The sequence below is a fragment of the Panthera onca genome, chromosome A2, assembly GCF_046562875.1.
Source record: "Panthera onca isolate mPanOnc1 chromosome A2, mPanOnc1 haplotype 2, whole genome shotgun sequence".
Taxonomy (NCBI): domain Eukaryota; kingdom Metazoa; phylum Chordata; class Mammalia; order Carnivora; family Felidae; genus Panthera; species Panthera onca.
This window is the reverse complement of record NC_138340.1, coordinates 2412761-2438945: the sequence shown is the minus strand read 5'-3', so window position 1 is coordinate 2438945 and position 26185 is coordinate 2412761. Positions and strand designations below refer to the sequence as shown.

The 26185-nt window shown below is 64.9% G+C and overlaps 1 protein-coding gene and 1 long non-coding RNA gene across 2 annotated transcripts; one reads left to right on the top strand and one right to left on the bottom strand.

The window, feature by feature from the left end:
* Nucleotides 1-600: 600 nt before the first annotated feature.
* LOC132677776 (uncharacterized) lies at nt 601-3196 on the top strand. The gene is made up of 3 exons (XR_013551813.2): nt 601-1517; nt 1635-2490; nt 2606-3196. It is a non-coding gene; the product is annotated as an uncharacterized LOC132677776 (long non-coding RNA).
* A 624-nt stretch (nt 3197-3820) lies between these two features.
* On the bottom strand, nt 3821-26185 carry GNA11 (G protein subunit alpha 11). The gene is made up of 7 exons (XM_078443645.2): nt 25777-26185; nt 14137-14321; nt 11131-11285; nt 10626-10754; nt 7780-7909; nt 7542-7695; nt 3821-6541 (listed from the first exon to the last, which is right to left on the bottom strand). Exons 1-7 carry the CDS (start codon nt 25910-25912, stop codon nt 6351-6353), a joined length of 1080 nt encoding a protein of 359 aa, XP_078299771.1. The 5' UTR covers nt 25913-26185; the 3' UTR covers nt 3821-6350.

Genomic DNA, 26185 nt, shown 5'->3' with positions numbered 1-26185 from the left:
CCTGCTCACTCGCTCTCTCTCTCAAAAATAAACATGAAAAAATTAAAGTGTTACTTTCTTTAAAAAAAAATAAATACATTTTTAGAAACTGTTATGTAAATAAGTAAATTTTAAAAACCTAGCTTAAATTTAAATAATAAAAAAAAAAAGCAAGGAAGCAAAGAGGGACATTACATAACAGAATCGATTCACAGAGGACATGGCCACTGGAGCGTGTATGCACGAGGCACAGAAAAGCAAAATATGAAAGGCCTGAAAGGAGAAATCCACAGAGCCACAAATCTGCTCCCAAACGTTGACACCCCTCTCTCCGTAATCAGTAGAATAAGCGGGCAGAGTATTAGCAAGAATATAGAAGATCTAAACACCACCATGGACCGCATAGACTCGGATCAATATGGTGATGTGATTTTTGGTAAATACAATGACAATTCAGTTGAGAGATGGCAGTCTTTTCATTTATTTATTTTATTATATATATATATATATATATATATATATATATATATATATATGGTTTTGTTTTTTTGGTTTTTTTTTTTTTTTTTTTTTTTGAGAGAGAGAGAGAGAGAGAGAGAGAGAGAGATCACGAGCGGGGGGATGGGCAGAAAGGGAGAGACGACGCCCGGATCATGACCTGAGCAGAGAGATCAAGAGTCAGTCGTTCAACGGACTGAGCCACCCAGGCGCCCCAACGCTTATCTATTTTAAGCAGGCATATAATTTTGCGTTCGTTTCAGATGTACAACGTGACGATCCGATATTTGTGCCCATCGTGAAACCATCACACGATGGGTCTCGTTAGGGGACATTTCGTTTTCCCGGGATGAAGGCTTCTAAGATCTCCTCTCATCCACGTTCACATGTGCGGTACAGTGTCACTAACCACGGTCCCCAGGCCGCGCTAGCCACCCTGTACCGCTGACGGGCGCCCGGTTAAATTTCAGCCTGGGGCTGCAGCGAGCGGGGCAGCGGTGGACATGTGGCCCAGGCCGCTGGTGACCGTAGGAGCGACCCTGCGCGGAGAGAAACCTAACTGGGGAACGGTGGCTTAGAAGGGGTTTCCCAGGGACTGGCTTTGGCCACGGCGCATGCGCCACGTACGCTCCCGGAGCTGCGTCCGTTCCTTCCTGTCTCCTGTTTCCTGAACGGCACGCGCCTTGCCGCGTCTCTGGTTTTACGAGTGTCCTTTGTGCCTAACAAGAATACGATCTGTACATCGTTCCCAAGTACCTCCCAGTCCTCGGCTGCCGGGAGTACTGGCCGCTGAGGGCCACGGCTGTCCCCGCCGGCCCTTGGCCACACCTCAGGTCCTGCCCACCCCCCGGCAAAGGCCCGAAGTCAATGCCGGGATAACAAAGTTTTTAACTGATCGTTTCTTTGGAGAAGACGCGAAAGTCTTCCTGCCGCGATTTCACTGCTAGTTTTATATCCAGGAGAATGGCAAGCGCTGTTCAGGCACTTGCGTACCTGTGTTCACAGCGGCATCATTCACAGCCCCAGGTTTCCGTCGACAGGTCAGTGGGGCAGGCTTCGTGGGCGTAGCAACCCGGTTCTGCAGGTTTTCCGTCTTGAAATTCCCCTATTTTTTTTTTTTTTTTTTTTTTAAACAAAGATCGTGTGTTTTCATTTAGTTCGTGTCCGCGCCTCGCTGGACCGGCCGCGGCTGGCGCCCATGTCTGGCGAGCGCTGGCCTACCGTCAGGGCAAGGAACTGGCCACTCCGTGCCTTGGTTTCCCCATGAGAGGAGGAGGAGAGGCCCTCGCGCGGAAAAACGCGCGTCCGGAGCCTGCCGGTGTGCAGGAAGGCCGGAGAGCTCGAGAGCGCCACCTGCTGGACGCGGCGGGCGTGACGTCCAGGTGCGCCGGCTGCGTCGCGGGGCCTTCTCCTCCCCGCCTCACTTCCTGGATCCTGCCCCCTCCTCTGCCCCCACCTGGTGCAGCCCCCATCACGCCCGCGGGGACCAGAGCAGTCCCCTCCGCCGTGGATCCCCGGCTCGGGCCTTCATCCCTCCAAGTCCGTCCTCCCCATGGCGGCCATCGGAGGGCGCCCGTGAGCACCCGAGTCAGGTCTGGCCCTCCTCGGCCCGCAGCCCTCCGGGTCGCCCACCTCTCTGGGGGGAAAGCCCTAGTCCTCCTGAGGCTCTCAAGGCCCTGCAGACCTGCCTCTGCCCCTGCCTGCCCTCCCCTCCTCCCTCTCTCCCCCTCACCCACTCTGCTGCAGCCACGCGGGCCTTCTCACTGTTCCTCCGACATGTGAGCCCAGTGCTGCCCCAGGACGTTTGCACGGGCTGTGCCCCGTGCCTGGGGTGCCCTTCTCTCACGTCATCATTGTTCCCCATCCGGCTTCCCTGCTGTGTCTGGTGCCACAGCCTTCAAGGCCTATCCCACTGATGAGCAAGTGCGGAAAGCTGGAGGAGGCCGTGCAGAGACTGAACGCCTTGGACACGGCCGGTGGGAGTGTGAAACGGGGCGGCCGCTGTGGAAACGGGTTGGTGGTTCTTCAAAAAGCTAAATGTAGAACTACCGTGATCTGGCGATTGCTGGTGCGGTCTGTAGTCACTAGAACGGAAAGCAGGCTCTCAGCCTGATGTTTGCACACACAGGTCCCCTTCAGCATGATTCCCAGTCACTGAGACGTGGAAATAACCCGAGTGTCCACCGACGGTAAAGCAGAAAGTGGCTCATCCATAAAATGATCATCCAGCCTCAGCGAGGAAGGACGTCCTGCCGCCTGCCACCACGTGGATGGACCCAGAGACACTGCACAGTGACAGGAGCCAGACACAGAAGGACACGTCCTGCGCGACCCCACCCACAGGGGGTCCCCAGAAGAGTCCCGTCCACAGAGGCAGAGAGTGGATGGTGGGAGCCAGGGGTGGGGAGTCCGTGCTTCATGGGGGCAGGGTCTCAGTCTGGGGAGATGGAAAGTTCTGGAGACGGATGGAGGGTGGGTGCACGACAGTGTGTGTTTGATGCCGCTGGGCAGCTCAGCGGTTAAGCGTCCAACTTCGGCTCAGATCATGATCTCGCGGTCCGTGAGCTCGAGCCCCGCGTCGGGCTCTGTGCGGACAGCTCAGAGCCTGGAACCTGCTTCGGATTGTGTCGCGCTCTCTGCCCCTCCCCACTCATGCTCTGTCTCTCAAAAAATGAATAAACATCAAAAAAAAAAAAATTTTTTTTTTAAATAGTACGTTTCTTTGAAGTAGGCTCTATGCCCAGTGCAAGCCCAGTGCGGGGCTTCAACTCATGAGCCGCAGACCCAGACCTGAGCTGAGATCAAGAGTCAGATGCTCAACTGACTGAGCCAGCCAGGCGCCCACAAATGGTACATTTATGTGCACTTACCACTTTTTAAAAAGGAAAAAATCCGAGGAGTGGTTGCGGAGACTGGCCTAATACAGGTGGGCGAGGAGAACATGTTCCACAAGAGCATCCCCCGTGGCCCCCACGGCCCCCACCGCGAGTAGCAAGCCCAGCCCAGAACCGGGCTCCTCGGTCCCCCGCCCCCAGTGAGGAGGCACTACTCTTGCACTATGCTCTAGTCCCACAGCACAAATGAACTTGAAGCCAGGGTCCAGAAAGAGGCCCTCAGAGCAGGGGCCCCGATGCCACAGTCGCTGCCCGGGGCCGGAGGCACAGGCATATCCCGGGGCAGCTGTGGCCACGGGTCCCAGGAGCTCAGACACCTGGCCAAAGGTGCTGGGGTCCCAGCCAGATGCACAGACACCAGGCAGCCCCCTGCAGACCCTCGGCACCAACGCACTGCCCAGCACCCACCACGGCCAGCGATAGGAAATAAGCCAGAGGGGGCCACGGCATTTAGGAACAGAATTTATTCCAATTTAAAACAGAATTCATTTCAGGAGAAAGATATGAAAAGTCAATTTCCATCAGGTGTCTCTGGATTAAGGGGTCAGGGCCCCGACACGATGAGCAAAGCCTGCCGTCCAGCCCGCCCGACCTCGGCAGCCTTGGCCCCAGGACGTTGGCATTGAGCTAACGTGCCCATCCCCCAGCGCTCACAATACATGCATTTCAAATGACAAAAGGTTTAAAAACAGTATTTTTATATAATATTCTTCTTTAAAATAGGTTAAGGTTTAAATCGTCTGAAATCAGGCCTGTGTAATATACAAGTATAACCGGAGAACGTCTGCCGGCAGCGGGAGGATCCCCGCACGATCCCCGCGCAGCCGCGGGGGGGGGGGGGGGGGGCGGGGGGGAGGGGGAGGGGGGGGCGTTGGCACTGGGAGCAGGCGCGGCTTCCCCTCTGCTGGGGATCTGACGACGCAGCGGCAGGGGCGGGAGGCCGGCACTCTCGAGAAAGCCCACCAGGGTGTAAAACAACACAAACCAACCTCACAAATGGGCGAGGGAGGGGCCCAGACCACGTGGTCCCCCCGCTGACATTGGCACAGAACTGGTCTCGCACCCACCGCGGCGCACAGCACCCGCCCCCCTCCCAGGGTTCCGGGAGCACCAGGCTCTGGCTTTGGGGTGCTTGGCATACTGCTCCCTCTGGGAAAAGTGAATACTTCGGGTGCCTCAGGCCCGCGGCTCACGTCACCCTGAGAGCCCAATCCTGTTCCCTGGCGATCCAGGCCCCAGAGAGGCGCTAAGACATGGAGGTGCCCACCCAGCCAGGACCCTGCGTTCCCCGCTGCCGGCCCACAGCACACACCTCGCATACACACATGGCACAAGGGCCCTTTCGGTAGAGGCACCGAGGGACGACTGGCACAGAAATTGGGGGCCCTGCCCCCCCTGCCAATTCTGCCCCCAGAGAGGACCGATCACCAGGAACGCAGCCACCCCGCCCTCCAGGGACTCTGTGCGGGAGCCCCAAGACTCGTCCTTTCTCCTCCGGAGCACAGAGGAAGTGGGCCAGGCACACAGGACCGGCGTCCGGGCTGGTGGCTGAGTTGTTTCTACCGTGTTTGAAGACGGCCCCAATAAGCAGCAGCCACACAGACCGCTAACGCGCCGCGACCAGATGTCCTGGGCGGGTCCAAGGCATCACCGGCGGTTCATCCCTGTTACTTTGTGCAAATCAAAACAACCAACCCACAGAAAAACACTGTAGTGCTTGCCCAGTCTACATCAGATGAAACAGCCACCTCATCCCACCCCCCCCCCACCCCCAAAACAGCCCCCTGCTTGTTCCCACCCTCTGAGCCCCTCGGAAGAAGGGGGCTCAGGCAAGGCGGCCCCGGCTCTGGCTCAGTGCGTGGCCGTGGCCGTGGCCAGGCCTGGAAACCACCAGGGGGCCGAGGCGCCAGCTACCGGCCTCCACGCGGCCTGGCCACCGCGGGCCCTCGATGGCTCTGGGCAAAGTGCGTGTGCTGCGTGCTCGCTTCCCGGGGTGGGGCTCGGGGCGGACCCGCAAGACGTGGGGGCAAGTGCTTGCTGCCGGAAGCCTCCGAGAACCCCCACCAGGGGCGACTCCCCCGCTCCTGCCTCCAGGGGACAGACCTGAGAAGATTCTGAAAAAGTCCCCACCCCACTCGCACTGTTTCCAAACTGCTTTCAAAACAGAACACATCAAAAGTGACTCCCAGTCCGAGGGGGCCTCCTTCTGGCCTCCTGGATGCAGCGGGGTGCCCTCGGCCAGGGCCGGAGGGTACGTGACCCTCGGGGGCGTGCGGATGGCAGCCTGCAGGGCCCTGGGAGGGCCCCCCGAGGTCTGCGGGGGGCGGGGAGGGCTGAGAGCCAGGCGGTCTCCTTGACCCAAGAGTGGGCACACTGCGTTTTCCTTCCTCACCAAAAAAAAAAAAAAAAAAGGTTAGGCACTTCCCAGGGCGGGCAGCGGGGGGCGCCACCCACCCCCACTTCTTGGAGTCCAGGGTGTCAATAACTTAGGAAGAGAAAGAGAGAGAAGTCACAGTCCCCAGGCCTCCGCCGCCGCCGCCGCCGCCGCGCCTGTGAGGGGAACGACCGAGAAACGAGGGGAGGGCAAGCTGGGGAGTCCGAGGCCGGCGGCTGGCTCTGTCCCCGCGTGACCGCCGGGAGGCCGCCGGCCCGGGGCCGCTCGTCTCCACTTGTCTCCATCCGTTCTTCTGTTTCCTTTTTTTTTCTTTTTTTCTTGTTTTATTTTTTTAGAAAAAAGCGAGCCCCGAGTCAAGGCCAAGAAAAGGCGGCCTTGCCGCTGACACAGGTGAGAAGGTGCACGAGGTGTAAGAAAGAAAGACGTACGTCCCCTGATAACTGTGAAATAAAAACCATTTGTTAAAAATATGAAAACGAAATCAACCGGTCTGCGGGCGGAGCCGGGACAGCCGGCCGGGCACGGCGCCCCAAGGAGGGGCCCGCCTGGGGCTCCCCCTCTTCCCTCGGGCGGCCGCGGCGAGGTCACACGAGGTTGTACTCCTTCAGGTTGAGCTGCAGGATGGTGTCCTTGACGGCCGCGAACACGAAGCGGATGTTCTCCGTGTCGGTGGCGCATGTGAAATGGGAGTAGATGATCTTGTCGCTGTCGGGGTTCAGGTCCACGAACATCTTCAGGATGAACTCCCGGGCGGCCTGGGCGTCCCGCTGCGGCCCTGGGGGAGGCGGAGGCGGGTGAGGCCCCGCCCCCGCCGCGCACGCGCACATACAGAGGCACCGCCTCCTCCCTGCTCCCATGAGGGCCCCGCGTGGAGGCCACAGGCCCCGAGCTGCGGTCTCCCGAGGCGGCAGCTCCACCAGCGCCCACCGGCCTCCACGCAGGTCACCGCCGCCACCCCCCCTCCCCCCCACCCCTCCCGGTCGGCTGTTACGTCGGACGCCCCACCACCTCCAAACCGCACCCACCTTCCTTCCCACCGCGTCCCCGACACACCCCCGTCCCAACACGGACGGGCACGTGGCCACGCGCATGCACACACGGCCCCATGCGCCCCTGCACACGCGTGCACACTTGCACAGCCCCGTCCCAGCTGTCGGCCCACAGCCACGCGACAAGAGTCCACCAGCCGGACAAAGACAATCGGGAGAGAGTGGCCAGACCCCGACCGCCCCGGCCTGTGTCCTCTCCCTGTCCTGTGTCCTGGGAGGCAGCTGCGGGGATGCCGAAGGGCAAGGCGGGGGCCGTCTCTGCTCACTTTTGCCTTCTGCTGGACCCTGGGCGCTCTCTGGGCCACCCCTTCGCTGCCAGTGCCTCGCTCCCCCCCCCCCCCCCCACCACTGCAGGGGTGGGAGGCGGGGCGGACTGCCGGCTGGGTGGCCTGGGTGGCGGCCTGGGAGCACCGCGTCCGTCTGGGCGGGTCCCTCTGCCGCTGCGCACCAGCCGCGGCGCACGCCCTCCCCAAGAGGACGCCCCCCGCTGGGGACACAGAGGCTCGGGAAGGGGCACCGAGGCAGGGGGCCCGTGAAGCCAGCAGAGCTCCAGGAAGCTCCCGGGCTCGCGCCAACTGAGCCAGCAGCCCCTGCCGGGGCCCGCGTGAAACCCCGTCCTCACCCGCGGCCCCGCATGGCAGGCACTGGGGCCCCGAGAGCGCGCGCGCGCGCGGGACGGGCGCCCGCCCCCCCCCGGCGGCAGAGGGGCGGAGGAGGCCGGCTCACCGTCGAACTCCGGGAAGTAGTCCACCAGGTGGGAGTGCAGGACCTTGTCCTCCAGCAGGTCCTTCTTGTTGAGGAACAGGATGACCGACGAGTTCTGGAACCAGGGGTAGGTGATGATGGTCCGGAACAGGGCTTTGCTCTCCTCCATGCGGTTCTGCCGGAAGGAGGGCGTGAGCGTGGGCGGGGCCCCGGCCGCAGGGGGGGGGGGGGGGCGGGGAAGCGGAGGAAGGTGCCTCACCTCGTTGTCCGACTCCACCAGCACTTGGTCGTACTCACTCAGGGCCACGAGGAACATGATGGACGTCACGTTCTCAAAGCAGTGGATCCACTTCCTCCGCTCCGACCGCTGCCCCCCCACGTCCACCATCCTGCGGGGACAGGAGCCCGGCGGGGCTCAGCACCCACGCCCGCAGACAGACATCTGCGAGGCCTGGGGGGGGGGGGGGGGCGGGGGCGGCGCACCTGTCGGGGCCGGCAGAGCCCCTGCGGGACACGCTGCCCTGGCCGGGGGCACCGCGTCCGGGCACCTGCCCCTGAAGGAGTCCCAGGTCTGGGGAGCCCGGGGGCCCAGGCGCTCGGGGAGGGGGGGGGGGGCAACCCCTGGAGACCCATCCCCTCGTCTGCGCAGGGTGCACAGATGTCTGTGACACACGGGGAAGGGTCTCCATCTCCACAAGAGGATGGAGATAAACGCTCGTGCAAGAGGAGCCTCGGCATCACAAGGGGGCGGCTCAGAGAGCCAACTGTCTCTGCCAGCAGGTCTCCTGCCCAGCAGGACCAACACGCGGAAAGTAACAGTACTAACAACACGCTCACAAGCAGAAGGAGCAGCAGGGGGAGGAAACGCCAGGGACACCCCATCACGCAGGCCTGCCTGCAGGGGTTGGCCGCTGGCTACCCGGGAGCTGCCTGGCCCCAGCCCTGGCCCCGAGAAGGCAGGGGTCCCCGCGAAGGCAGGGGTTCTGGCCGCGGCTGCAGGGAGGGGCTGACAGGGCTGTCGCCGGCCTGGCCCCCGGGAGCAGGGCTTCCTGGCAGAGCGCTACCCCCCCCCCCCCCCCCCCGGGAGACTCCAGAGAGCACAGGTGGATGGTGGATGTGCCAGAGTGACGCTGAACGGACGGGACAGTGGTGACAGGAGGGTGGGGACTGGCCGAGGGCCCTGTGTGAGGGCCAGTCCGGGCAGTGCCGTCAGGGCTGACGGCATCTGGGGCCACGGCCTTACTGGAAAGCGAGGCCTCCCCAGTGTGGAGCGAGGTCTCCACGCAAGGCCCCCGTTTGGGACCAGGCCCATCTCCTCACACACCGGGGCCGTCAGGCCATTACTCGGTGCCGTCCCAACCCCGCTGAGGGGCCAGACCCAAGCTCAGCGCCAGGGCCCGGAGGCTGTCTCCACGAGTGCACGGCTGGAGGGGAGGGACGCGGCTAACGAAGGGTGGGCTGGCTGGGGAACAGCAGTGGCACAGGGTGGGGGCCCACGACAGAGCTCAGGCACCCCACAGAGAGGGGGCGACAGGGAGGGGCACCAGGGAAGTCGTGCCAAGAAGAGGGGACACACCCAGCTCAGGCTCGGGCAGGGGAGGGGGAGGACACAGCAGGCATAGGACACGCAGAGGTCAGCGTGAGGCCGTGAGGAGTCCCCGAAATGGGAGCTCGGGGGAACCCTCGTCAAGCCGCAGCCTGTGTTCTGGAGACCTCGGGTCTGAACTCTGAGGTCACAACCCCGCCGAGGATCTAATTAAAACAGAAAGCCGTCACCAGGAAACGGGCTGTCGGACACACACAGGGCGGGTGCCCACAGCCTCTGAAGGTTCCGGGGACCCCAGAGGGCTTCCGACAGAGGCCCGGCAGGTAAGAGAGGGTGCGGACGGCAGGGAGGGGTGAAGGCCAAAGGGCCCCTCGGAACACAGCCAACAGAGCTGGCGCTTTGAGGCCACAGAGCGGGGCGCCATGGCCGGGGACAGGGGCCACGGCTGACCGCCTCTCTGGGACCCCCGCCCAGGAGGCACCGGCCCCTTCCCCAGGGTGAGCCTGCACACAAGGAGCAGAGGGCGCCGTGCCGGGGGCGCTGGGCTGAACGTCCTCCAAACCAGCGCACCCAGAACCGGGCACGGGACCCGCCGTGGGAGCAGAGCCACTGCAGAGGCCACTGGTTAGGAGGAGATCACACTAGACAGGGCGGCCCTACTCCGCTCACCGCTGTCTTTACAGGAAGAGGGACAGCTGGCCGCAGACACGTGGGGAGAGGCTGCGTGGCCACAGAGGCAGAGACGGGGTGGTGCGCCTACAAGCCAGGGGGTGCCAAGGATGGCCGGCGACCCCCGGCCGTGAGACGGGCCGGGACGGGAGCCGGGAGACGCACGGAACAGACCGTTCCGGCCTGGGAAGGAACCAGCCGTGCCCTCGCCTCAACCAGCTCTGCCTCCAGAGCCGGGACAGAAACAACGCGTGTGGTTTTAAACCGCCCATCTGTGCTCCTTTGTTACGGTGGCCCAGCAGACACGCACCTGCCCTCTGCCGCTTAGCGACTCTCCACCAGCTGGGACCCCACGGAGAGGCCGGCCCAGGTCCTCAAGGACCTCAAGGCACCAGGTCTACTCTGGCCACACGACTCTGGCCCCAAGGGAGAACCGCCGCACCCCTTCTGCCAACGTGCCACGAGCCACAGTGGGCCCGAGAGCCAGAGTCCAGGACCCTCCCGTCACCCAGCTCTGTGTGGGTCCCCAGGGCCGTCAGGAAGCCCGCACTGCCCTGAAGCGTATCCGGGTCTGGCGGGAACTCCAGATCACCCTCCCTCGTCTGCGGCCCCGTCACAGAGGGCCCCCCGGAAGACCCTCCCCTCCAGGCCGCCTCTGGCCAGCTCCGCCACCACCCGCACCACTACTGGGACACGGCTCACGTGGAAACTCGGTGGCCGCTGTATGAGCCTTCTCTCCCATCGGGGTAGGACGCTCCCTGGGAGCAGAGGCCGGGACCCAGTGAATCGCACTGTCTCCACAGCAGGTGCTTGGGCCCCTCCCTCCTGCAGTTCACAGAGCCCCAGGCGGCCCCAGGGCCACCACCCCCAGGGAACCAGGGCGCGGGTACCTGAAGATGATGTTCTCCAGGTCGAAAGGGTACTCGATGATGCCGGTGGTGGGCACTCGGACCCGCAGCACGTCCTGCTGGGTGGGCAGGTAGCCCGAGGTGGCAATGCGGTCCACGTCGGCCAGGTAGCTGTAACACGGCAGGGACGAGGCTGTTCGGGCCAGCGCGTGAGGGGTGGGGGGACGGCCGGGCCACCACGGTCCCCCCAGCAGCCCTCACTAGCAGGGGTGAAGCAGCCCCGCCCTGGGTCCCGTGGCCAGGGGAGCCGCACGACTCGAGCCGGCTCTGAGGGACCCTCTCCCAGGGGACTTTCCAAAACGAACCTTCTCGTTCTAGCACAGTAGCAGAGGCTCACAGAAAAGTGGCCACAGCAGACGCTCGGGCACAGCCAGGCTGCCTACAGTGACCACGTCTCGCCAGCGTGGCCCGCGTGTCACGAGCAGCAGGCGCCCGACAACCCCGTCGCGGCCCTGGCTGGGACCCGCGGGGCGGGCGCCCTACTCACTACTTGGCGGAGTCCGAGAGCTGATACTCGCGTCTCCGGTCGTAGCACTCCTGGATGCCAGGGTCGTCCCACAGGGTCTTGATGGCGTGGACATACCGGTGCTCGAACGTCGTCACCTTCTCCACATCGACCTCACGGATCAGGAGCGCGTTGGCCTGCGAGCGTGGGTAGGGAGAGCCGTGGGCTCGCCGGGGGCCCGGCCACACGGGGCGCCCGACCGGGGCGGGCCGTCACCCGGTTAGGCGGGAGCACGCGTCAGGCGGGGGCAAGGGTGGGCGGCAGTGGCTGTGCCCGGGAACAAGGCAGTGCCTGCGGGGGGTGCCCGGCTGGGTCAGGGCCCTGCTCCGCGGGGCAGCAGGCGGGACCGGAGGACACCGCACACACGCACAAGCAGATCCCGTAAAAGGGACCGAGGGCAAACGGGACGACGGAACGAACACCACCGCCCGCACAGGAACCGAGTCGGGGAGCCGCTGTCTGGCCTGCACCCCCCCCTCCCCGCCTGGCACACAGCAGGCCGGGGGTGGGGCTTGGGCCGAGGAACCTGCCAGCGGAGGGGGAGGGGCTGGAGCTGAGCTAATCACCGGGGCCAGTGGCTTCTTCACTCACAGCTACGACAGGAACCTGCACAGCGCCCCCAAACCCGCAGGGCGAGGGGAGCCGCTCCTGGGGAACCAGTCCCCGAGGGATGCCCCAGACGCGCGTGTGCACACACACACGTATACACACGTGTGCACACACACAACAGCGAGGCAGGTGGCTCAGGAGACTCTCCATTCCTCCTCCAGCCCACCCCACGTGCCTGTCCTCAGGGTGGTCAGGCCCACACAACCGGCCACCAGCTGAGGGACCAGGGAGGACACACCCAGACAGAACTCAAAATGAGGAACGAGGGAGCCCTAGCCAGGGCGCCGAAGGCCAGCAGGCTCCTCCTGGACTCGAGGGCTGCCCCCGCTTGCCCCCCTCCAAATGATGCTCTCCGGTCCCCCGGCCGTGGCCTCCGGCCCTCACCTGCCTCTCGGTCAGGGGCCTGGAGAAGCAGGCACCGCCCCCGAAAACCCACTGACTGTGCACACGTGGAGATCGGGGACCGGTGATCTGCTTCTGTAAAAGCCCAGACAGGAATGTTGTCACCTTTGTGGCCAGCTGTGTCTGCCACTGCGGCAAAAGCCACCGGGGACTCTACGTAAATGAGTACGCGTGGTGAGTACCAATAAAACTGTTCACAGAAACAGGCCACAGCCGGTGGCCCCTGTTCTGGACGCTGATGGACACCTACGGTCCAACCACGGGACCCGCGGGACGCACGGTCGGGACGCTGGAGGGGGCCTCGGCTGTGCAGGTCACACTGACCCAGACCCAGGGGACAAGAGATTCCAGCAGGCCCCGTACGCGCGGCTCACAGCCAGGACGGCAGGGACCCCCCAACAAGCCCACCATCAGGCCCTGCTCGGGGGTCCCTGATCATCTGTGAACCAGGCGTAAAGGGAGGAAGGTGCCAATCGGAGACACATCAGCAATCTAGCTGATTGACCTTCTTAAGCCTCGAAGCGAATGGATTAATTTAAACCACCTCACGTTAGCCCAGGGCAGACTTCTGGGGTTGAACGAAACACTCCAAAAACAGATGTACAAAAGCAAAGCCGAGGGAGGCCAGCAGCGCGAGCCCACTGGTGCGGGGCCGGCGGGGACGCTGCGGCGAGAGGAGGCTCGTAGCTCCGCCCAGGGGCAGACCCCGAGCTGCCCTGGGACCGCCCCCCGTCTCCACTCCGGAGAACAGGCCCCCGAGAGCGGAGGACAGGTGTGCCAACGAAAACCTGCACGTGAACGTCTCAACAGCAAGATCCACAAGGGCCAAAACGTGGAAACGACCCAAGGGTCCATCAGGCGGTGAGTGCATTCACACAGTGTGTCCTCCACGCACGGGCACGTCCGCAGATGAACGTGTCCACCGCGCACGCGCACGTCCCCCGGCCGCGAGCAGGAGCGAGGCGCCCACCCCCGCCGCCCCACGGACGGGCCCCGAACACGCGACGCTCAGGGAGGGAACCGGCCACGAGAGGCCATGCGGGGTGTGAGTCCGCGTGTGTGGAACGTCCGGGACGGGCTCATCCACGGACGGGAAGGGGGCTCGTGGGGGCCTGGGGGAGGAAGGGGCAGGGGAGGTCACGGCTAAGGGGGACAGGGCTTCTTTCTGGGGGGAGGGAATGTTCCCCCATGGATGTGGGCACTGCACACTTAAGTGGAGGCCTGCACGGTGACTGAATTCTGTCCCAACTGCTGTTAGTGAAAAAAAAAGGAACGTGGGTGGGCGGCACCTGGGTGGCTCCTCAGTTAAGCGTCTGACCGGCTCAGGTCATGATCTCCAGGTTCATGAGTTCAAGCCCCGCCTCGGGCTCGTTGCTGATGGCTCGGAGCCTGGAGCCTGCTTCGGGTTCTGTGTCTCCCTCCCTCTCTGCCCCTCCCCCGATCACGCTCGCGCGCTCTCTCTCTCTCTCTCTCTCTCAAAATAAATAAACATTAAAAAAAAAAAAAGAAAGAAAGAAAAGAAGAAGGAAGGAGGGGCGCCTGGGTGGCTGTCGGTTAGGCGTCCAACTCTTGATTTCGGCTCAGGTCACGATCTCACAATTTGTGGGACAGAACCCCATGTCGGGCTCTGTGCTGACAGCGTGAAGCCTGCTTGAGATTCTCTCCCTCCCTCTCTGCCCGTCCCCCTGCTCACAGGTGCGCTCCCTCGCTCGCTCTCCCTTTTAAAATAAATAAACTTTAAAAACAAGGAAGGGAAATGCCCCCTCCCTTGGGATCACCCAGAGCATCACACAGGGTGCTGAGGGGCCCGTCCCCCGGCCGGCTTCCCTGCCGTAGGACGGGAGCGCTAAGGCCCGGCCAGGACGGGCCCGCACAGGCGCTGCGAGCAGGCAGGCCCTGGCCGGGACCGGGGACGGGGGGATGGGGGCCGGGCCCCACGCCGCGTCCAGCCCGCCCGCTCCCGCCCGAGAGCCTCACCTTGTTCTGCTCGTACTTGTACAGGATCTTCAGGGTCTCCATGGCGCGGATCATGGCCTGCATGGCGGTGAAGATGTTCTGATACACGAGCTTGGTGAAGCCCCGCTTGTCCTCCTCCGAGTAGCCTGCCCCGTGGATGATGCGCATCTGCTTGATGAACGTGCTCTTCCCGCTCTCGCCCGTGCCTGCAGAGCAGGGCGCGTGAGGACAGGCCGCAGCCGAGGCCGGGGGCCCACCCGGCAGAGGAGGGCCCCCGGGGGAGTCAGAGCCCAAGGGCCCAAGGGCCCTAGAGCTCGGCGCTCGGGGCGGGCGTGGGATACGCGCGGCCGGCACGCAGCCGGTCTGGGAGGCGCGTCCCCCGTCTTACCTCCCTCGTGTCCCCAAGCATACGACCCTGCCACACGATGGGAAACCGAGGCTGGGGGGCTGGCGCCTGCGGTGCGTCCGGCCCAGCCACCTGGCAGGGGTGACTGGCCTCCGTGAGCGCTTGCTGGGTACGCTGGGTCTGGTGCCCCAGGGAGGCACGGGGCCACGTCTCCGCCACATGCTGCCGCCCCTGGACTCTCAGGTGACAAGCTCCTCCTCCTCCAGGGCCCCCACGGCCGGCCGGCCCCCCAGACCTTCCCACGCCCACCGTGGACACCAAGCGTCACGTGGCGACATCTCCGCGGGCCCCCGACCAGGGGCCCCACCGAAGCCAGCCTTCCTTTGGGTCAAGAGTCGGGTGTCCGCACAGAAGCCTGGACGCTCTAAGGACCGAATACGTCCCCACAAAGGTCCCCGAAAGCTCCTTCCCCCTTAGCCCTGAACTCACAAAGCCACCCAGCGTCACGCCGCCTGCTGAGTGCTCCACGCTCGCCCGGAGCGACCACGGCACCAGGAGTCCAAGCCCCGTGTCCCACGCCCACCCAGAAGCCACGCCAAACCCGGCGTCCGCTCCCTTCTCCGGCCCGCTGAGCTGGCACGCACAACATCAGCCCCGGGGTCTCCCTTCTCCCCCGTAAGCACGAGCGGCCGCGGGGCTCACCAGGCTGCTCCGGGGCGGCACGCTGGCCCCCGCCTCAGCCTCCAGGATCAAAAGGGATCGGAGAGCCAGCTGGAAAGGGGCTACGTGGCCACTGCACCCTCATCCCGGCCCCGCGGAGCCCCGGACCGGCACGTTCTGATCTCGCCGCGGCACAACGCAGCCCGGGCTCCCCTCCTGCGTCGGCCTCGCACCCCCAGGTGGAGGGGGCACCCCACACTCAGGGCCCGCCACTGCAGAGGCCGTTAATGCCCACGGGGCTCCACGACGCCCCCTTCCCGAGGGGGAGACCGAGGCCCCGGCAGCGAGCGCGGGCCGGACTCCGTGACTCGCTTGCAGCCGACAGAGGACAGATGACGGCGCGTCCCTCCCGAGACTAGGTCCGCACCGCCCGGCACCACTGGCCGAGGGGAAGGGGGGGCGCCACACCGAGCACGCTCGAGCGGCGCTGGGCAGAGAGGCCACGGGGGGGACCGCAGCCGGACGCGGCTGACACGTGCTCTGCAACCCCATGAGGGACCCCGAACGAGGGCCACCCAGACCCCGGACCCCCAGAGACTGAGTCCCGGAGTGACGTGATCACACAGCAGAGACGACCTGTAACTTCTGAGAGCACGACGCCTGAAACCGCGGCCTGACGACCCTCCACGGGCACCCACTCGCAGACCGAGGCCCCAGACCCGCCCCACCCGCTGCTCAGGCTTATTTTCACCACTCTGGGTCGGTCCACGCACCTCCCGCGCCGTGGCCCGTGAGGCGATCCGCGCTCCACAGAGCCCCGCGCCCTGGGGGTGGACAGCCCTCCCTGCACGCAGAGCCGTGGCCGCTGCCCGAGTCGGGGGCTCTCTCTGCAGGTGTCTGCGGCCGGCACCCTCCGCGGCCCAGGAGCTTCCGCAGGAGACCGGTCCTGCGGGCCCCGCGTGTCCACACTGTCCTGCGGCCGGGAGGCCCTGAGCCAGTATCTGAGTGACTGACCGCACTCGGGGAGACCCGAGCCCCTAACCAGACACCACGAAGCGGGGCCTTGGCTGCCTCTCTGGTTCTTTCACCAACTGCCTCGGATCTGCCGCGGAGTCAGTGAAACGACCTCGGGTCCCCTCGGGTCCGTCATCAGGTAACGTGGTTACCCGCCCGCCCTCCTCCATCCACCCCCTTTCAAACAACTCGCCTCTGCTGTGAAAGGGACGGGAGGCCACCTGCTCGCCCTGACCGGCCCCCCGCCCCTCGGCGAGGGTCCCACACTGCTCCCCCTCACCACACACCGCGGGGAGGGGCGTGCGTGCTAGGAACGCGGTTTCTCCCGTGCCTTCCTCCTGGCCGGCGCCTGTCCCCCGGGCGCTGCTGACCCCAGGCCGACTCACTCTCTGGGGGGGCGACCCGGGCACTGTGGGGGTCGCTGTGGGGGTCGGGCAGCTTCCCCGGCCCCACCCCCTCGATGGCAGGAGCCCCCCAGTGTGACGACCACAGATCCCCAGACACGGCCCAGTGACCTCCAGGGGGCAGGACTGCCCTGAGAAGCCCTACTTTTGACAAAAACGCTGCTACAGGAAAACTGCCCCGCTGGTCTGTTCTGGTCTGTTCGGGAGGCTCGCTCCCAGGAAATAGCTCACCAGGTACCCGCGTTACAGCCACAGCCCCCGACGCAGCCCCGCAGGTCAGCCCGACGTGCAGACACGGCAGGTCGCACGCCGAGGGCAGCACACGCGGGAACCTCGGGACGGGAGAGGCCAAGGCCATGGCTCCCACAAGAGGCCGGCGGGAGACCACGGGCGGGGCCTGTAGACCGCACCGTGTGTAGCCAAGGACCGACCTCACACCGGCTCCTTAAAAATGAAGGCAAGGGGCGCCTGGGGGCCCCGTCGGTTAAGCTTCCAAGCCTTCATTTCGGTTCAGGTCATAATCCCACAGTTCGTGAGCTCAGGCCCCGAGCTGGGCTCCACGACGCTGACGGTGGGGGGCCTGCTGGGGATTCTCTCTCTCCCCCTCTCCCTCTCTGCCCCTCCCCGAACCCATGCGGGCGCTTACACACACACATGCTCTCTCGCTCTCAAAATATATAAATAAGCTTATTTAAAACATTAAAAAATTGGGGGACGCCTGGGTGGCTCAATTGGTTAAGCATCCGACTCTTGATTTCGGCTCAGGTCATGATCTCATGGCCGGGAGTTCAAGCCCCACATCAGGCTCTGCATTGACAACACGGAATCCGCTTACGATTCTCTAACGCTCTCTCTGCCCCTACACTGCTTGGGCGCTCTCTCAAAATAAGTAAACTTGAAAAAAAAATAAATTAAACACAAAATTTGTAAAAAAAAAAAAAAAAAAAAAAAAATCAAAAAAATTTGTAATTAAAATTACAGAACAAAAATAAAAATGAAGGCAAAAGAGGGAAGCAGCCCCCCGTGGAGGCTCCGGGGGCCGTGCACACACGTCCACACCCACGTGTGCACGCCCGCACATGTACTCGAGGGCACACGAGTGCGCACACCCGCACCCACCCACCCGCACCCACGCCCACGGCTGTGTCAATCAGCACAACACACTGCTGTGAGCCCCGGAGGGGACAGGAGGCGAGGCAGGTGTGCCCGCGAAGGGGCCCTCGATGCCGAGCCAGAGCAGCCTCGCATCTGGCACGAAGCCGGGCTGAGGGAGGACGGGGGGTGGCAGGGACACGCTCCGCAAAACCGAGATATAAGCAGGATGTCAAGGAGGCCGGAAACACACAATCAGCTCCCGGAGAGGTCGGGGGCCCCGGACAAGCTGCGTGGCCCTGCTGCCTAGTCTGCAAACGCCCCCCACACGGCAGCGTGGCCACAGCAAAGACCGAGGCTGTGGTCAAACTCCAGCAGAAGCGAAGTGCGCAAAGACAACGTGAGACGATGTGCCAACTAACCTAATGTGAGATAACGCGCTAACTGACCTGATTGCAGCAATCATTTTGTGGTACGTGAGCGCATCGAATCATCAAGTTACATACCTTAAACCTGCCTCAGCATCGACATCGCTCATGTGTCAATAAAGCCGAGAGGAAGAAGGACGCAAAAGGGATCGGCATGGCCGACAGTCCCCATCTGCCTGGGAAACGGGGTAATCAGTGACCCTGCCCACGGCAGCCACGGAGAAAGGAGGGTATGGAGAGAAAGGCAGGTGTGGGCAGGTGAGGACCTCAGAGAAAAATGCCACGTATCGCGTGTGGCGTATACTCTGGGCCTACGTCAACGGAGCAGGAAGGTCCCCAGGAAGGCCCGGTGCCGCAGCACAGCAGGCGGGAGCCAGCAGGGCCCTCTGCCCTAGCACGGGCCAGGCCCACTGCCCAGGAGGCGCTGGGCCACCGCAGCGTCCGGGAGGGAGGGGAGGGAGGGCTGGACGCAGGGGACCCGGCTCCGTGCAAGACTGAGCTGGCCAAAGCAACCCAGGTTCGTTTTCCAGATGCCCCGTTTCTGGGGCCAACTGAGCCACTGCCATATCTGTCGTCACGTAGCGCCTGGAAGCTGGGACTGGGGCCTGTGACAGAATCCCTGGCCCCAGGAACTGCCACACACCTGACCCGATGTGCACCTGCCCACAAGCGTCTCGCAGGCCAGGCCTGCCTGGACCTCACGGCTGAGCCCATCTGGAACCAGCCGCTCACCCAGCCCCGCGCCGTGGTCGACGCCCCGGGTTCCACTCAGCCCTGCCCCCCTCACCTCCCACGGGGCTCTCTCCTGCCCGACCCACCGCCCCGCTCATTCTCCAGCCTCCGGTGCAACCTGGCTGGCCCACGCTCACACTCCCCCTGAAAGACATCTGGTTGCACGTGCCCTCCTGGCTCAAAACCTTCTGGCTGCCCACCAGGGAGGGAAGGCCCCACCTCGTGCCCAAGCGTGTGACACACCCAAGACCGGGCCCCACTCCCCGACGCAGACTCGCCTACCGCGCCCCTCCTCGCCCCCAACCACGCAGGCACAGCTGCCCTGGACCCAGGAGCTCCAAAGTCGCTCGCTCCGGCAAAGACCGGTGTCTTCACTCCAGCACCCACGTGTGACTTCCTGGAACTTTCCTACAGCCACCGAGAAGCGGCATCGGCCCGGAGGCCCCCCACGGCCCCCACGGCCCCCACGTCCAGGCAGGTGGTTACAGCGGCCCAGCCGTGCTGCGGAGCGCACTCAGGGCCTAGTGGGAACCCTTGCAGGTGCACGGATGAGATGGGTGGCGGGGGTCCCTGCGGTGGGGTGCCCTGGGGCGGGTGATGAAATCACACCGCCTCCCTGGAAGGAACCGTGCCGGCACCAGGTCCTGGCTGGGGGCAGACCCCAAGTCCACGACCGTGGGCCCCTGGCCTGCCTGCTGCTCATCATTTCAAGGAGACGTCTGTGGGCACTTGTGCCACCAGGGGACATAAGCCACCCCCAGCGCGACTGGAGCCTCCTTCGCAGAAACGCAATCTCAGGTCTTCCTAGAAGTGCCCTCGGCCCCCTGACGCTCCACCCCTTCTCGCTGCAGACGATGCCACCCCAGTTATTGATGCGGCGGGGGTGGGATGGTGGGGGGAGGAGGGGGGGTCTGCCCAAAGCCGCCTGCCCCCAGCCCCCAGCCCCCGCCCCCCAGGCCAGCTCACGGAAGATGCTGCACAAGCTTTTTGTGAATGAACAGAACGAACTTGGCCCCCATCCAACGTGCTGGCTCCGCCAAGCATCCCCCGCGGGTCCTCCCCATCCCGGTGCCGGGCGGGGGGACTCGACTGGTTGTTAACTCAGGGACAGGAAGCCCCTGGGGGGCAGCCCAGCCTGGCGCCTGCCCCACAGGATCAGATGGGACGCAGCAGGACCGGGAGCCCGTGGACACCCCCCGGGTGTGCTCTGACGCATCCCTGGCAGGAGGGCCGCATCTGACCCACGCCCAGCTGAGACAAGCTGAAAGAAGAGGGAAGAGAGTGGAAGCCAGAGTCGGAGGAGATGCCGCTGTCCGCCCTCACTAGGGACCGAGCTCTGGGGGATGGGCAGGGGGTGGGGGGCAGGGAGGAAGGAAGTGTGAGCCCTAGCCCCAGACGGGAGGAAAGGGACCCAATGCCGTCGGGGCCAAGGCCTAACAGGCAGGAAGGATGGGACCGCTGAACCCTGGACCCCAGGGGCAGGCCGCCACGGTTCCGGCTTGTGGGCAGTGAAGCCGGGAGCTCCTGGGACTGCGGGGAGACCACGCGAGAGCACCCCTGCGACCTGGGACTCCCGGATACCCCTGGGACCTCAAGCTGTGCCAGCAAGTCTGATATCAGAGACGGGACGCTGACCTTACCCGGGAGGACAGAGACACTGTAAAGTCCTTGAGCAGCTGAGGATGGCAGGTCAAGCCCGCTCATTCCTTCAGTGACACCACTGTCCCCACATCCCCTCTGGGGAGGCTCTGATACACCCTGGAGGGTCACACAGCCAGGGACCGTCGGACCTCCAGACTGGGGCCATCTGACCTCGGCGTTGGGGCGGAGTGCTCGTCACTCGGGTGTGGGGCCCAGAGAGCGAGAAGACACCAGTGTGCACCTCGATGACGAGGGAGAGGAGGGAGGACACCCCGGGGCTGGGGCCGCGGGGCGCAGATGCCGGGCCGTGACGTCAGTTGTTCCTCCTAGCCCGACGGTGGGACAGCTGTCCCTGCTGATTTTGGTGGGCGTCCTTCACCCCACACGTGTCACTGCGCCCCCACTTTTGCCCCCGTGTGCCAAGTCCTACTGTAGCCCTTCCTGGGGCACCGAGGTAGTCAGGACCCTGTGAGCCCCCAGTCCTGCCCAGCCCCCCATGCAGCCCAGCTGGGGAAGAGGGACGGGGCCCGCACAGCTCACCGACACCTCCACGGAGGCTCGGAGGACAGGCCAGCTGGGCAGAAGTGGTGAGAGCCTCCCGTTTACGCTCCTGCCCCAAGGGACTCTGTGAGTGTTCTAACCTGACACCTCCTGTCCCTCTCAACACGATGCCCCGGGGCCAACACGAGGCCAGTTCCCAGGGGACCGGCCGGAGCTGCCCCTTCAGAGGAGTCTGCGAGTGCCCGGGGCACAGAGCGCCATCCAGCTGCCAGGGCTCAGGAAAGGTAAGGAGGAAAGGCAGTGAGACTGTGAGTCCCCGTGCTGCAGGACAGGGGGGCCCTGCTCAGTGGCAGAGGGAACTGCCAGCCAGGTGGACGGTGTGGTCGAACAGAAATGACAGAGACAGCGGCCCCCGTCTGTCCCTCCCCGTCACCCTCACTTCCGATTTCCAGAAGACAACGCCGAGACCGGGAGTCAGACAGAACAGAAACCCCACCCCACACCTGCCGGCCGGGTGCTGAGGGGTGGGGACAGGTGCCTCCCAGGGACGTCGCAGCTGCTTTCATAGGGGACGTGGTGCAAAGTGCCCAGGAGGACGGGCAGCGACAGGATCAAAGGGCTCCCTCTGCCTGCCGAGCACCTGCTGTGTGCCAGGGGCCTCAGTGGCACCGTCACACTTAATCCCGGGACAGTCATTCCCATCAGACGGAGGAGGAAACCGAGGGCGGGAGCCGTGGTCCCGCCCCAGAGCCAGCGCCCCCCCACTGCTCCGAGCCGGCTGCACAGGGCGCCCTCAAAGCAAGCCCCCCACACCCACCAGCAGGAGCCCCCGAGGAGGGTAACCGTGAGCTGTCCGCTGGGGTCCCCACCTGATCACATCAGAGCAGAGGGCCACAGGTGAGACGGCATCGGGCCCACCTGAGCAGGGAGGCTCGGGTCCCCCAGGGCTGTGGCGGCAGCACCAAGTCACTCCCGTCCCACTTCCCTGGGGGATGTGAGTTCCCTTAGCAAATGGAAGTCACCGGCCACCATTCCTGAGACTGCAGGCCCTGCACCGGGGGCCGCGGTGGCGGAGCCCCGAAGGTGGGGAGCAGCAGCGGGAGCAAGGACGGTACCGCACGGCGACTGAGTGGCCGTGAGATGGGACCCAGACACGGGCCGGACGCCCCACAGGGGACAGATACGGTGGCTGCCCCAGAAGACAGGCACCGGGACCGTGGGCGCAGGAGCTACGAGCACCTGTGAGCGGCTGCACACCTGAGGGGCTGGGATGGCGGTTCTGTGAGCAGCCTGAGCCCACGGGCCCCAGAGGCTGGCTGTCCTCGGCTCCCGGGCCGGCCTGCCCGCCGGGACAGCCGTACCCGCAGACGGGGCCCCTCCTCCCGAGGGCAGTGGGCCCGGCTCAGTCCACCCACTCAGTCCACCCGGCGTGGCCCGGAGCCCCAGACCAGACCCGCCCGCCCCGGCTGAACTTTGCACCGGGCACCATCTGGGACCGAGGGGGACAAACACACCTCCCCTCCCCCTCCCCGGGGTTCTGAAAGCGCCAAACGCCGGGCACCACGAGCGGCGATGCCCGTGGCCGCGCTCCCGGGGCTGCACCGGGGAGGGCTCCACCACAAAAACGTGAAAGTGAAACCTCTTGTGGTTAAATATCTGAGGCGGAACACTTCCTCGTGTCCCACCGCAGCCCGGCCGGGCACGGCGCACGCGGGGTAGGAGCAGAGCCTGGAAAGGCCTCGATCTTCCGTCAGTGCATCTGCGCGGCGGGAGCTCCGCGCCCGGGGCACACCTGGCGGCCCCGCGGGAAGGAGAGAGAGCCGCGTCCAGGCGCTGGCGTCCTCCCGCACGTGCAGGGAAACTGAGGGAGGGGGAGCTCTGAGGGCAGCGCTGGGCTCCCGCAGCACTAACACGGACTGTGCCCCAAGAAAGCACACCCTCTGGGCAGGAGAAACGAAATCTGAATTCAAGGGGCGTCAGGCACATCCTGGGGTGGGTCGCGGGCCCGCCGCAGCCCAGGGGCTCCCCGAGGTGCCTCCCGCTCTCCGGGGTCGCAGGGCGTGCAGCATGACCGCCCCGCCAGGAGCCGGTGGCCACGCTCCGCTCGGCGCCTCGAAGCCCCGGGAGGCGCGCCCTTCCCACCAGGGCCACCACACCCCATGCCAGATTCCGGGCCTTTCCACTGCCCTTTGGGGGCCGGCGCAGCCGACAGGAAGCCTGTGGAACTGACCGCCCTGCTTTATTTAGAAGTCCCAGAGCCGCGGAGGCTCAGCCGGGCCGTTCGCTGCCACCTCCAGTGACCGGGGTTCCCGTGAAGATCTCGATTTTCCAATACGCCCGCCCTAAGGAACAGACGAGGGGCACCCCCAAGTGACAGAAACACAACAGCAAAGGACCTGGCCAGAAGAGGTCACGGGAGGCAGAAGCCAGCCAGGCCTGCCCGGGACCCCTGTCCCTAGAGCTCCTAACGGGGTTTCAGCCCGCAGGCCACAGGGTCCTCCCGCGCACAATTCTGAGTTCTCAGGACCCAGATCCCGGGAGCTGGCCCCGCACAGCCGCGCCCTCTACTCCCGCTCCGGACCGGACAAAACGGTAACCAGAGCACGGCCTGACCAGCAGCACCCAGAGAGCTGAATGCGCGTGTCGCACACGTTCACACACGCATGGCCTACCAAACACGCACGTGTGTATGCAGCTTTCTGGTGGACAAATGGAGTACTCGCTTCGAAAGCCCTCCCCAAACACCTGACGAGTCTACACCCCAGCTCCACAGCCCGCACTGGACCCCGTGTGCTGGCACGGAGAATGGCCTGGGGCGCGGGGGGGGGGGGAGGTCCCAACGGGGGCGACCCTGCCTCCAGGGCACCCCAGGCATTTGCTGCTGTGCTCTATGCCTCAGACCTTCACTTCGGACCTGCAAGCCCACCCCTTCGCTTTCCTATCTGCCCCCCATGCCTAGCACGTCACGGCCTCGGGGACAGGTGCATGACCCCCCACAGTGCAGGCTGGCAGGGGGCGGCTGGGTGCCTCTCTAGGGTCACGGGGCGGCAGAGGTGTGGGGCTGTAAACAGGCACCACCCCCGCCCACAGGCAGGCACCAGCACTTTCAGCAGGTGGCCCCGCTGGATCCCCCGATCCAGGGACACTGGAGACGCACACCAAGGCTGCAGAAGCGTGAGCTGCTGACCTGCCCCCTCGAACCCCACTCGGCCCAAAGCCTGCGTGCTCAGGACAGGTGGCAGGAGAAACTGAAGGCTCACACAGCCCCCAGGCAAAGGCCAACTGGTGGTACCGTTACGAGGCCGATAACTTCCGAAGCCCCCCTCCCATGATAAAGTCTGTGTCACACTGCAAAAGCCAGCCAGAGCCATGCCGTCCCCCTAAAGACCCCTCGGCCCCACTGCAAGTCTCCCCCAAACTTGAAGATTACTCTCTGCCTATCTTTTCTGCAAGGATGGCCTATTTGGCAGTCTTCGGGTAAACCGGGACGTATGTTTGGAAAAACAACAAAAGGAGAGGTACTTCATCAAATGGGGGGCCCACATGGGTTACCACAAGCAGGAAACGCAATGCATCCCCCTCAAGACCTGCCACCTCCCAAAGGGCCACCCACCACTCATTCACCTGCAGGCTCGGCTCCTCTAAACCCTCCGCCCCTCTCTGGGCGCACCCGCCTGGGCCAGCCGCCCGCTCCCACTCTGGGCCCGTCCAGGCTACCCCTGAGGGCGAGTGAGCATTTCCAGCCCTCCCCGTGGTGCAGGGCGCAGGGCTCGGGAGAGCAGGGCAGGGCCAGGGTTTCTGTTTTGTAAACGACCTTCCTGCCTTTGGCGGTGGTGCCCTGCGACAGCCCTCGCTAGGGTGACAGCACTTTGCCAACAGCCGGGCCCACTCGTCCCTACAACAGGTGTGCCTTGGGGCGATGGAGACTGGGACCCTGGCGACTGGGACAGGAATCTTCTGCAGGAGGAGGCCGACCTGGGAGAGCCCGCTCTCACCAAGACAGAAGGAAGGGGTTTGCGGAAGGGTGGTGAGCTGGCCGCTTCTAAGAATCTGGGATAGTTCCTGCAGTGCCCGCACCCTGGCCTCGGCCCGAAACAGAAACCCCGAGGGAACGGAAGGCTGTCTTCTCCCGGAAGGGATGTAAAACCGTTCAAAGAGGTTCTCCCCGCAGCGGGATTGGGGTGCTAGACGGGGGACAGACCCCCCGCACACAGGAACAGGGCTCCACCTGCTGGGAAGAACCGAGACAAGATCCCGGGAGGTGAGGGGCACAGCTAGCGGATGACAGCCCAAAGGTCCGCTGCTGAGCAGACGCTGGGGCAGCGGCCGGGTAGACTCGGTAAAGCAGGGACAGACGGCCAGCCCTGTGCGGGCAAGGGGCTCCTGCGGTGAGAAGTGGCACAGGGCTGACCCTCGAGGGTTCTGGGTCCCTTCCCAGGCAGTAGAGGCAGGGGCTGACCCCACCAGGGCCTGGACATCTGATGTGGACGGCAGAAGTAGGGGAGGATTCCCGAGGCCCGACGCGGACAGCACAGGCACGGCTGACCCCACAGGGGCTGGGACTTGCCGTGCACAGCACCGGGCAGGGACGGCCCTGGAGGAGGCTGGGGCCTGATCTGGACAGCACGGGCAAGGCTGACCACGCAGGGGCTGGGACTTGCCGTGGACAGCACCGGCAAGGCCGGCCCCGGAGGAGGCTGGGCCGTGCTGCGGACAGCACGGGCAGGGACGGGGGCCCGCCGCGGACGGCACGGGCCGCGGGCAGCACGGCGGGGGCGGCCCCACCCGGCCGGCGCGGACGCCCGCTGGCCAGCGGGACCCCGGCAGGCCCGGCCCCACTCACCGAGCAGCAGCAGCTTGAGCTCGCGCCGGGCGTCGCGCTTGTCCCGCCGCAGCTGCTTCTCGATCTCGGCGTTGATCCGCTTGGACTCCTTCACCTCATCGCTCAGGCAACACGCCATCATGGACTCCAGAGTCATCGTCCCGGCCCCGGCCGCCCGCCGGCCGCCCCCGCCCCCGCCGCCGCCGCCGCCGCCGCAGCCCCCCGGCCCGGCCCTGGCCCTGGCCCGGAGCCGCCCCGGCCGCGCCCGCCTGGCCCTAGGCGTTCGGCCCCCGGGGCCGGCCGGTCCGCCTCGGCCGCCTACGAGCGCCGGTCCCCGCTCGGCCGCGCACTCCCGCCCAGCTGCCCCGCGCCCGCGCCCGCGCCGCCGCCGCCGCCGCCGCCAACCGCAGCCGCCGCGACCGAGCGACAA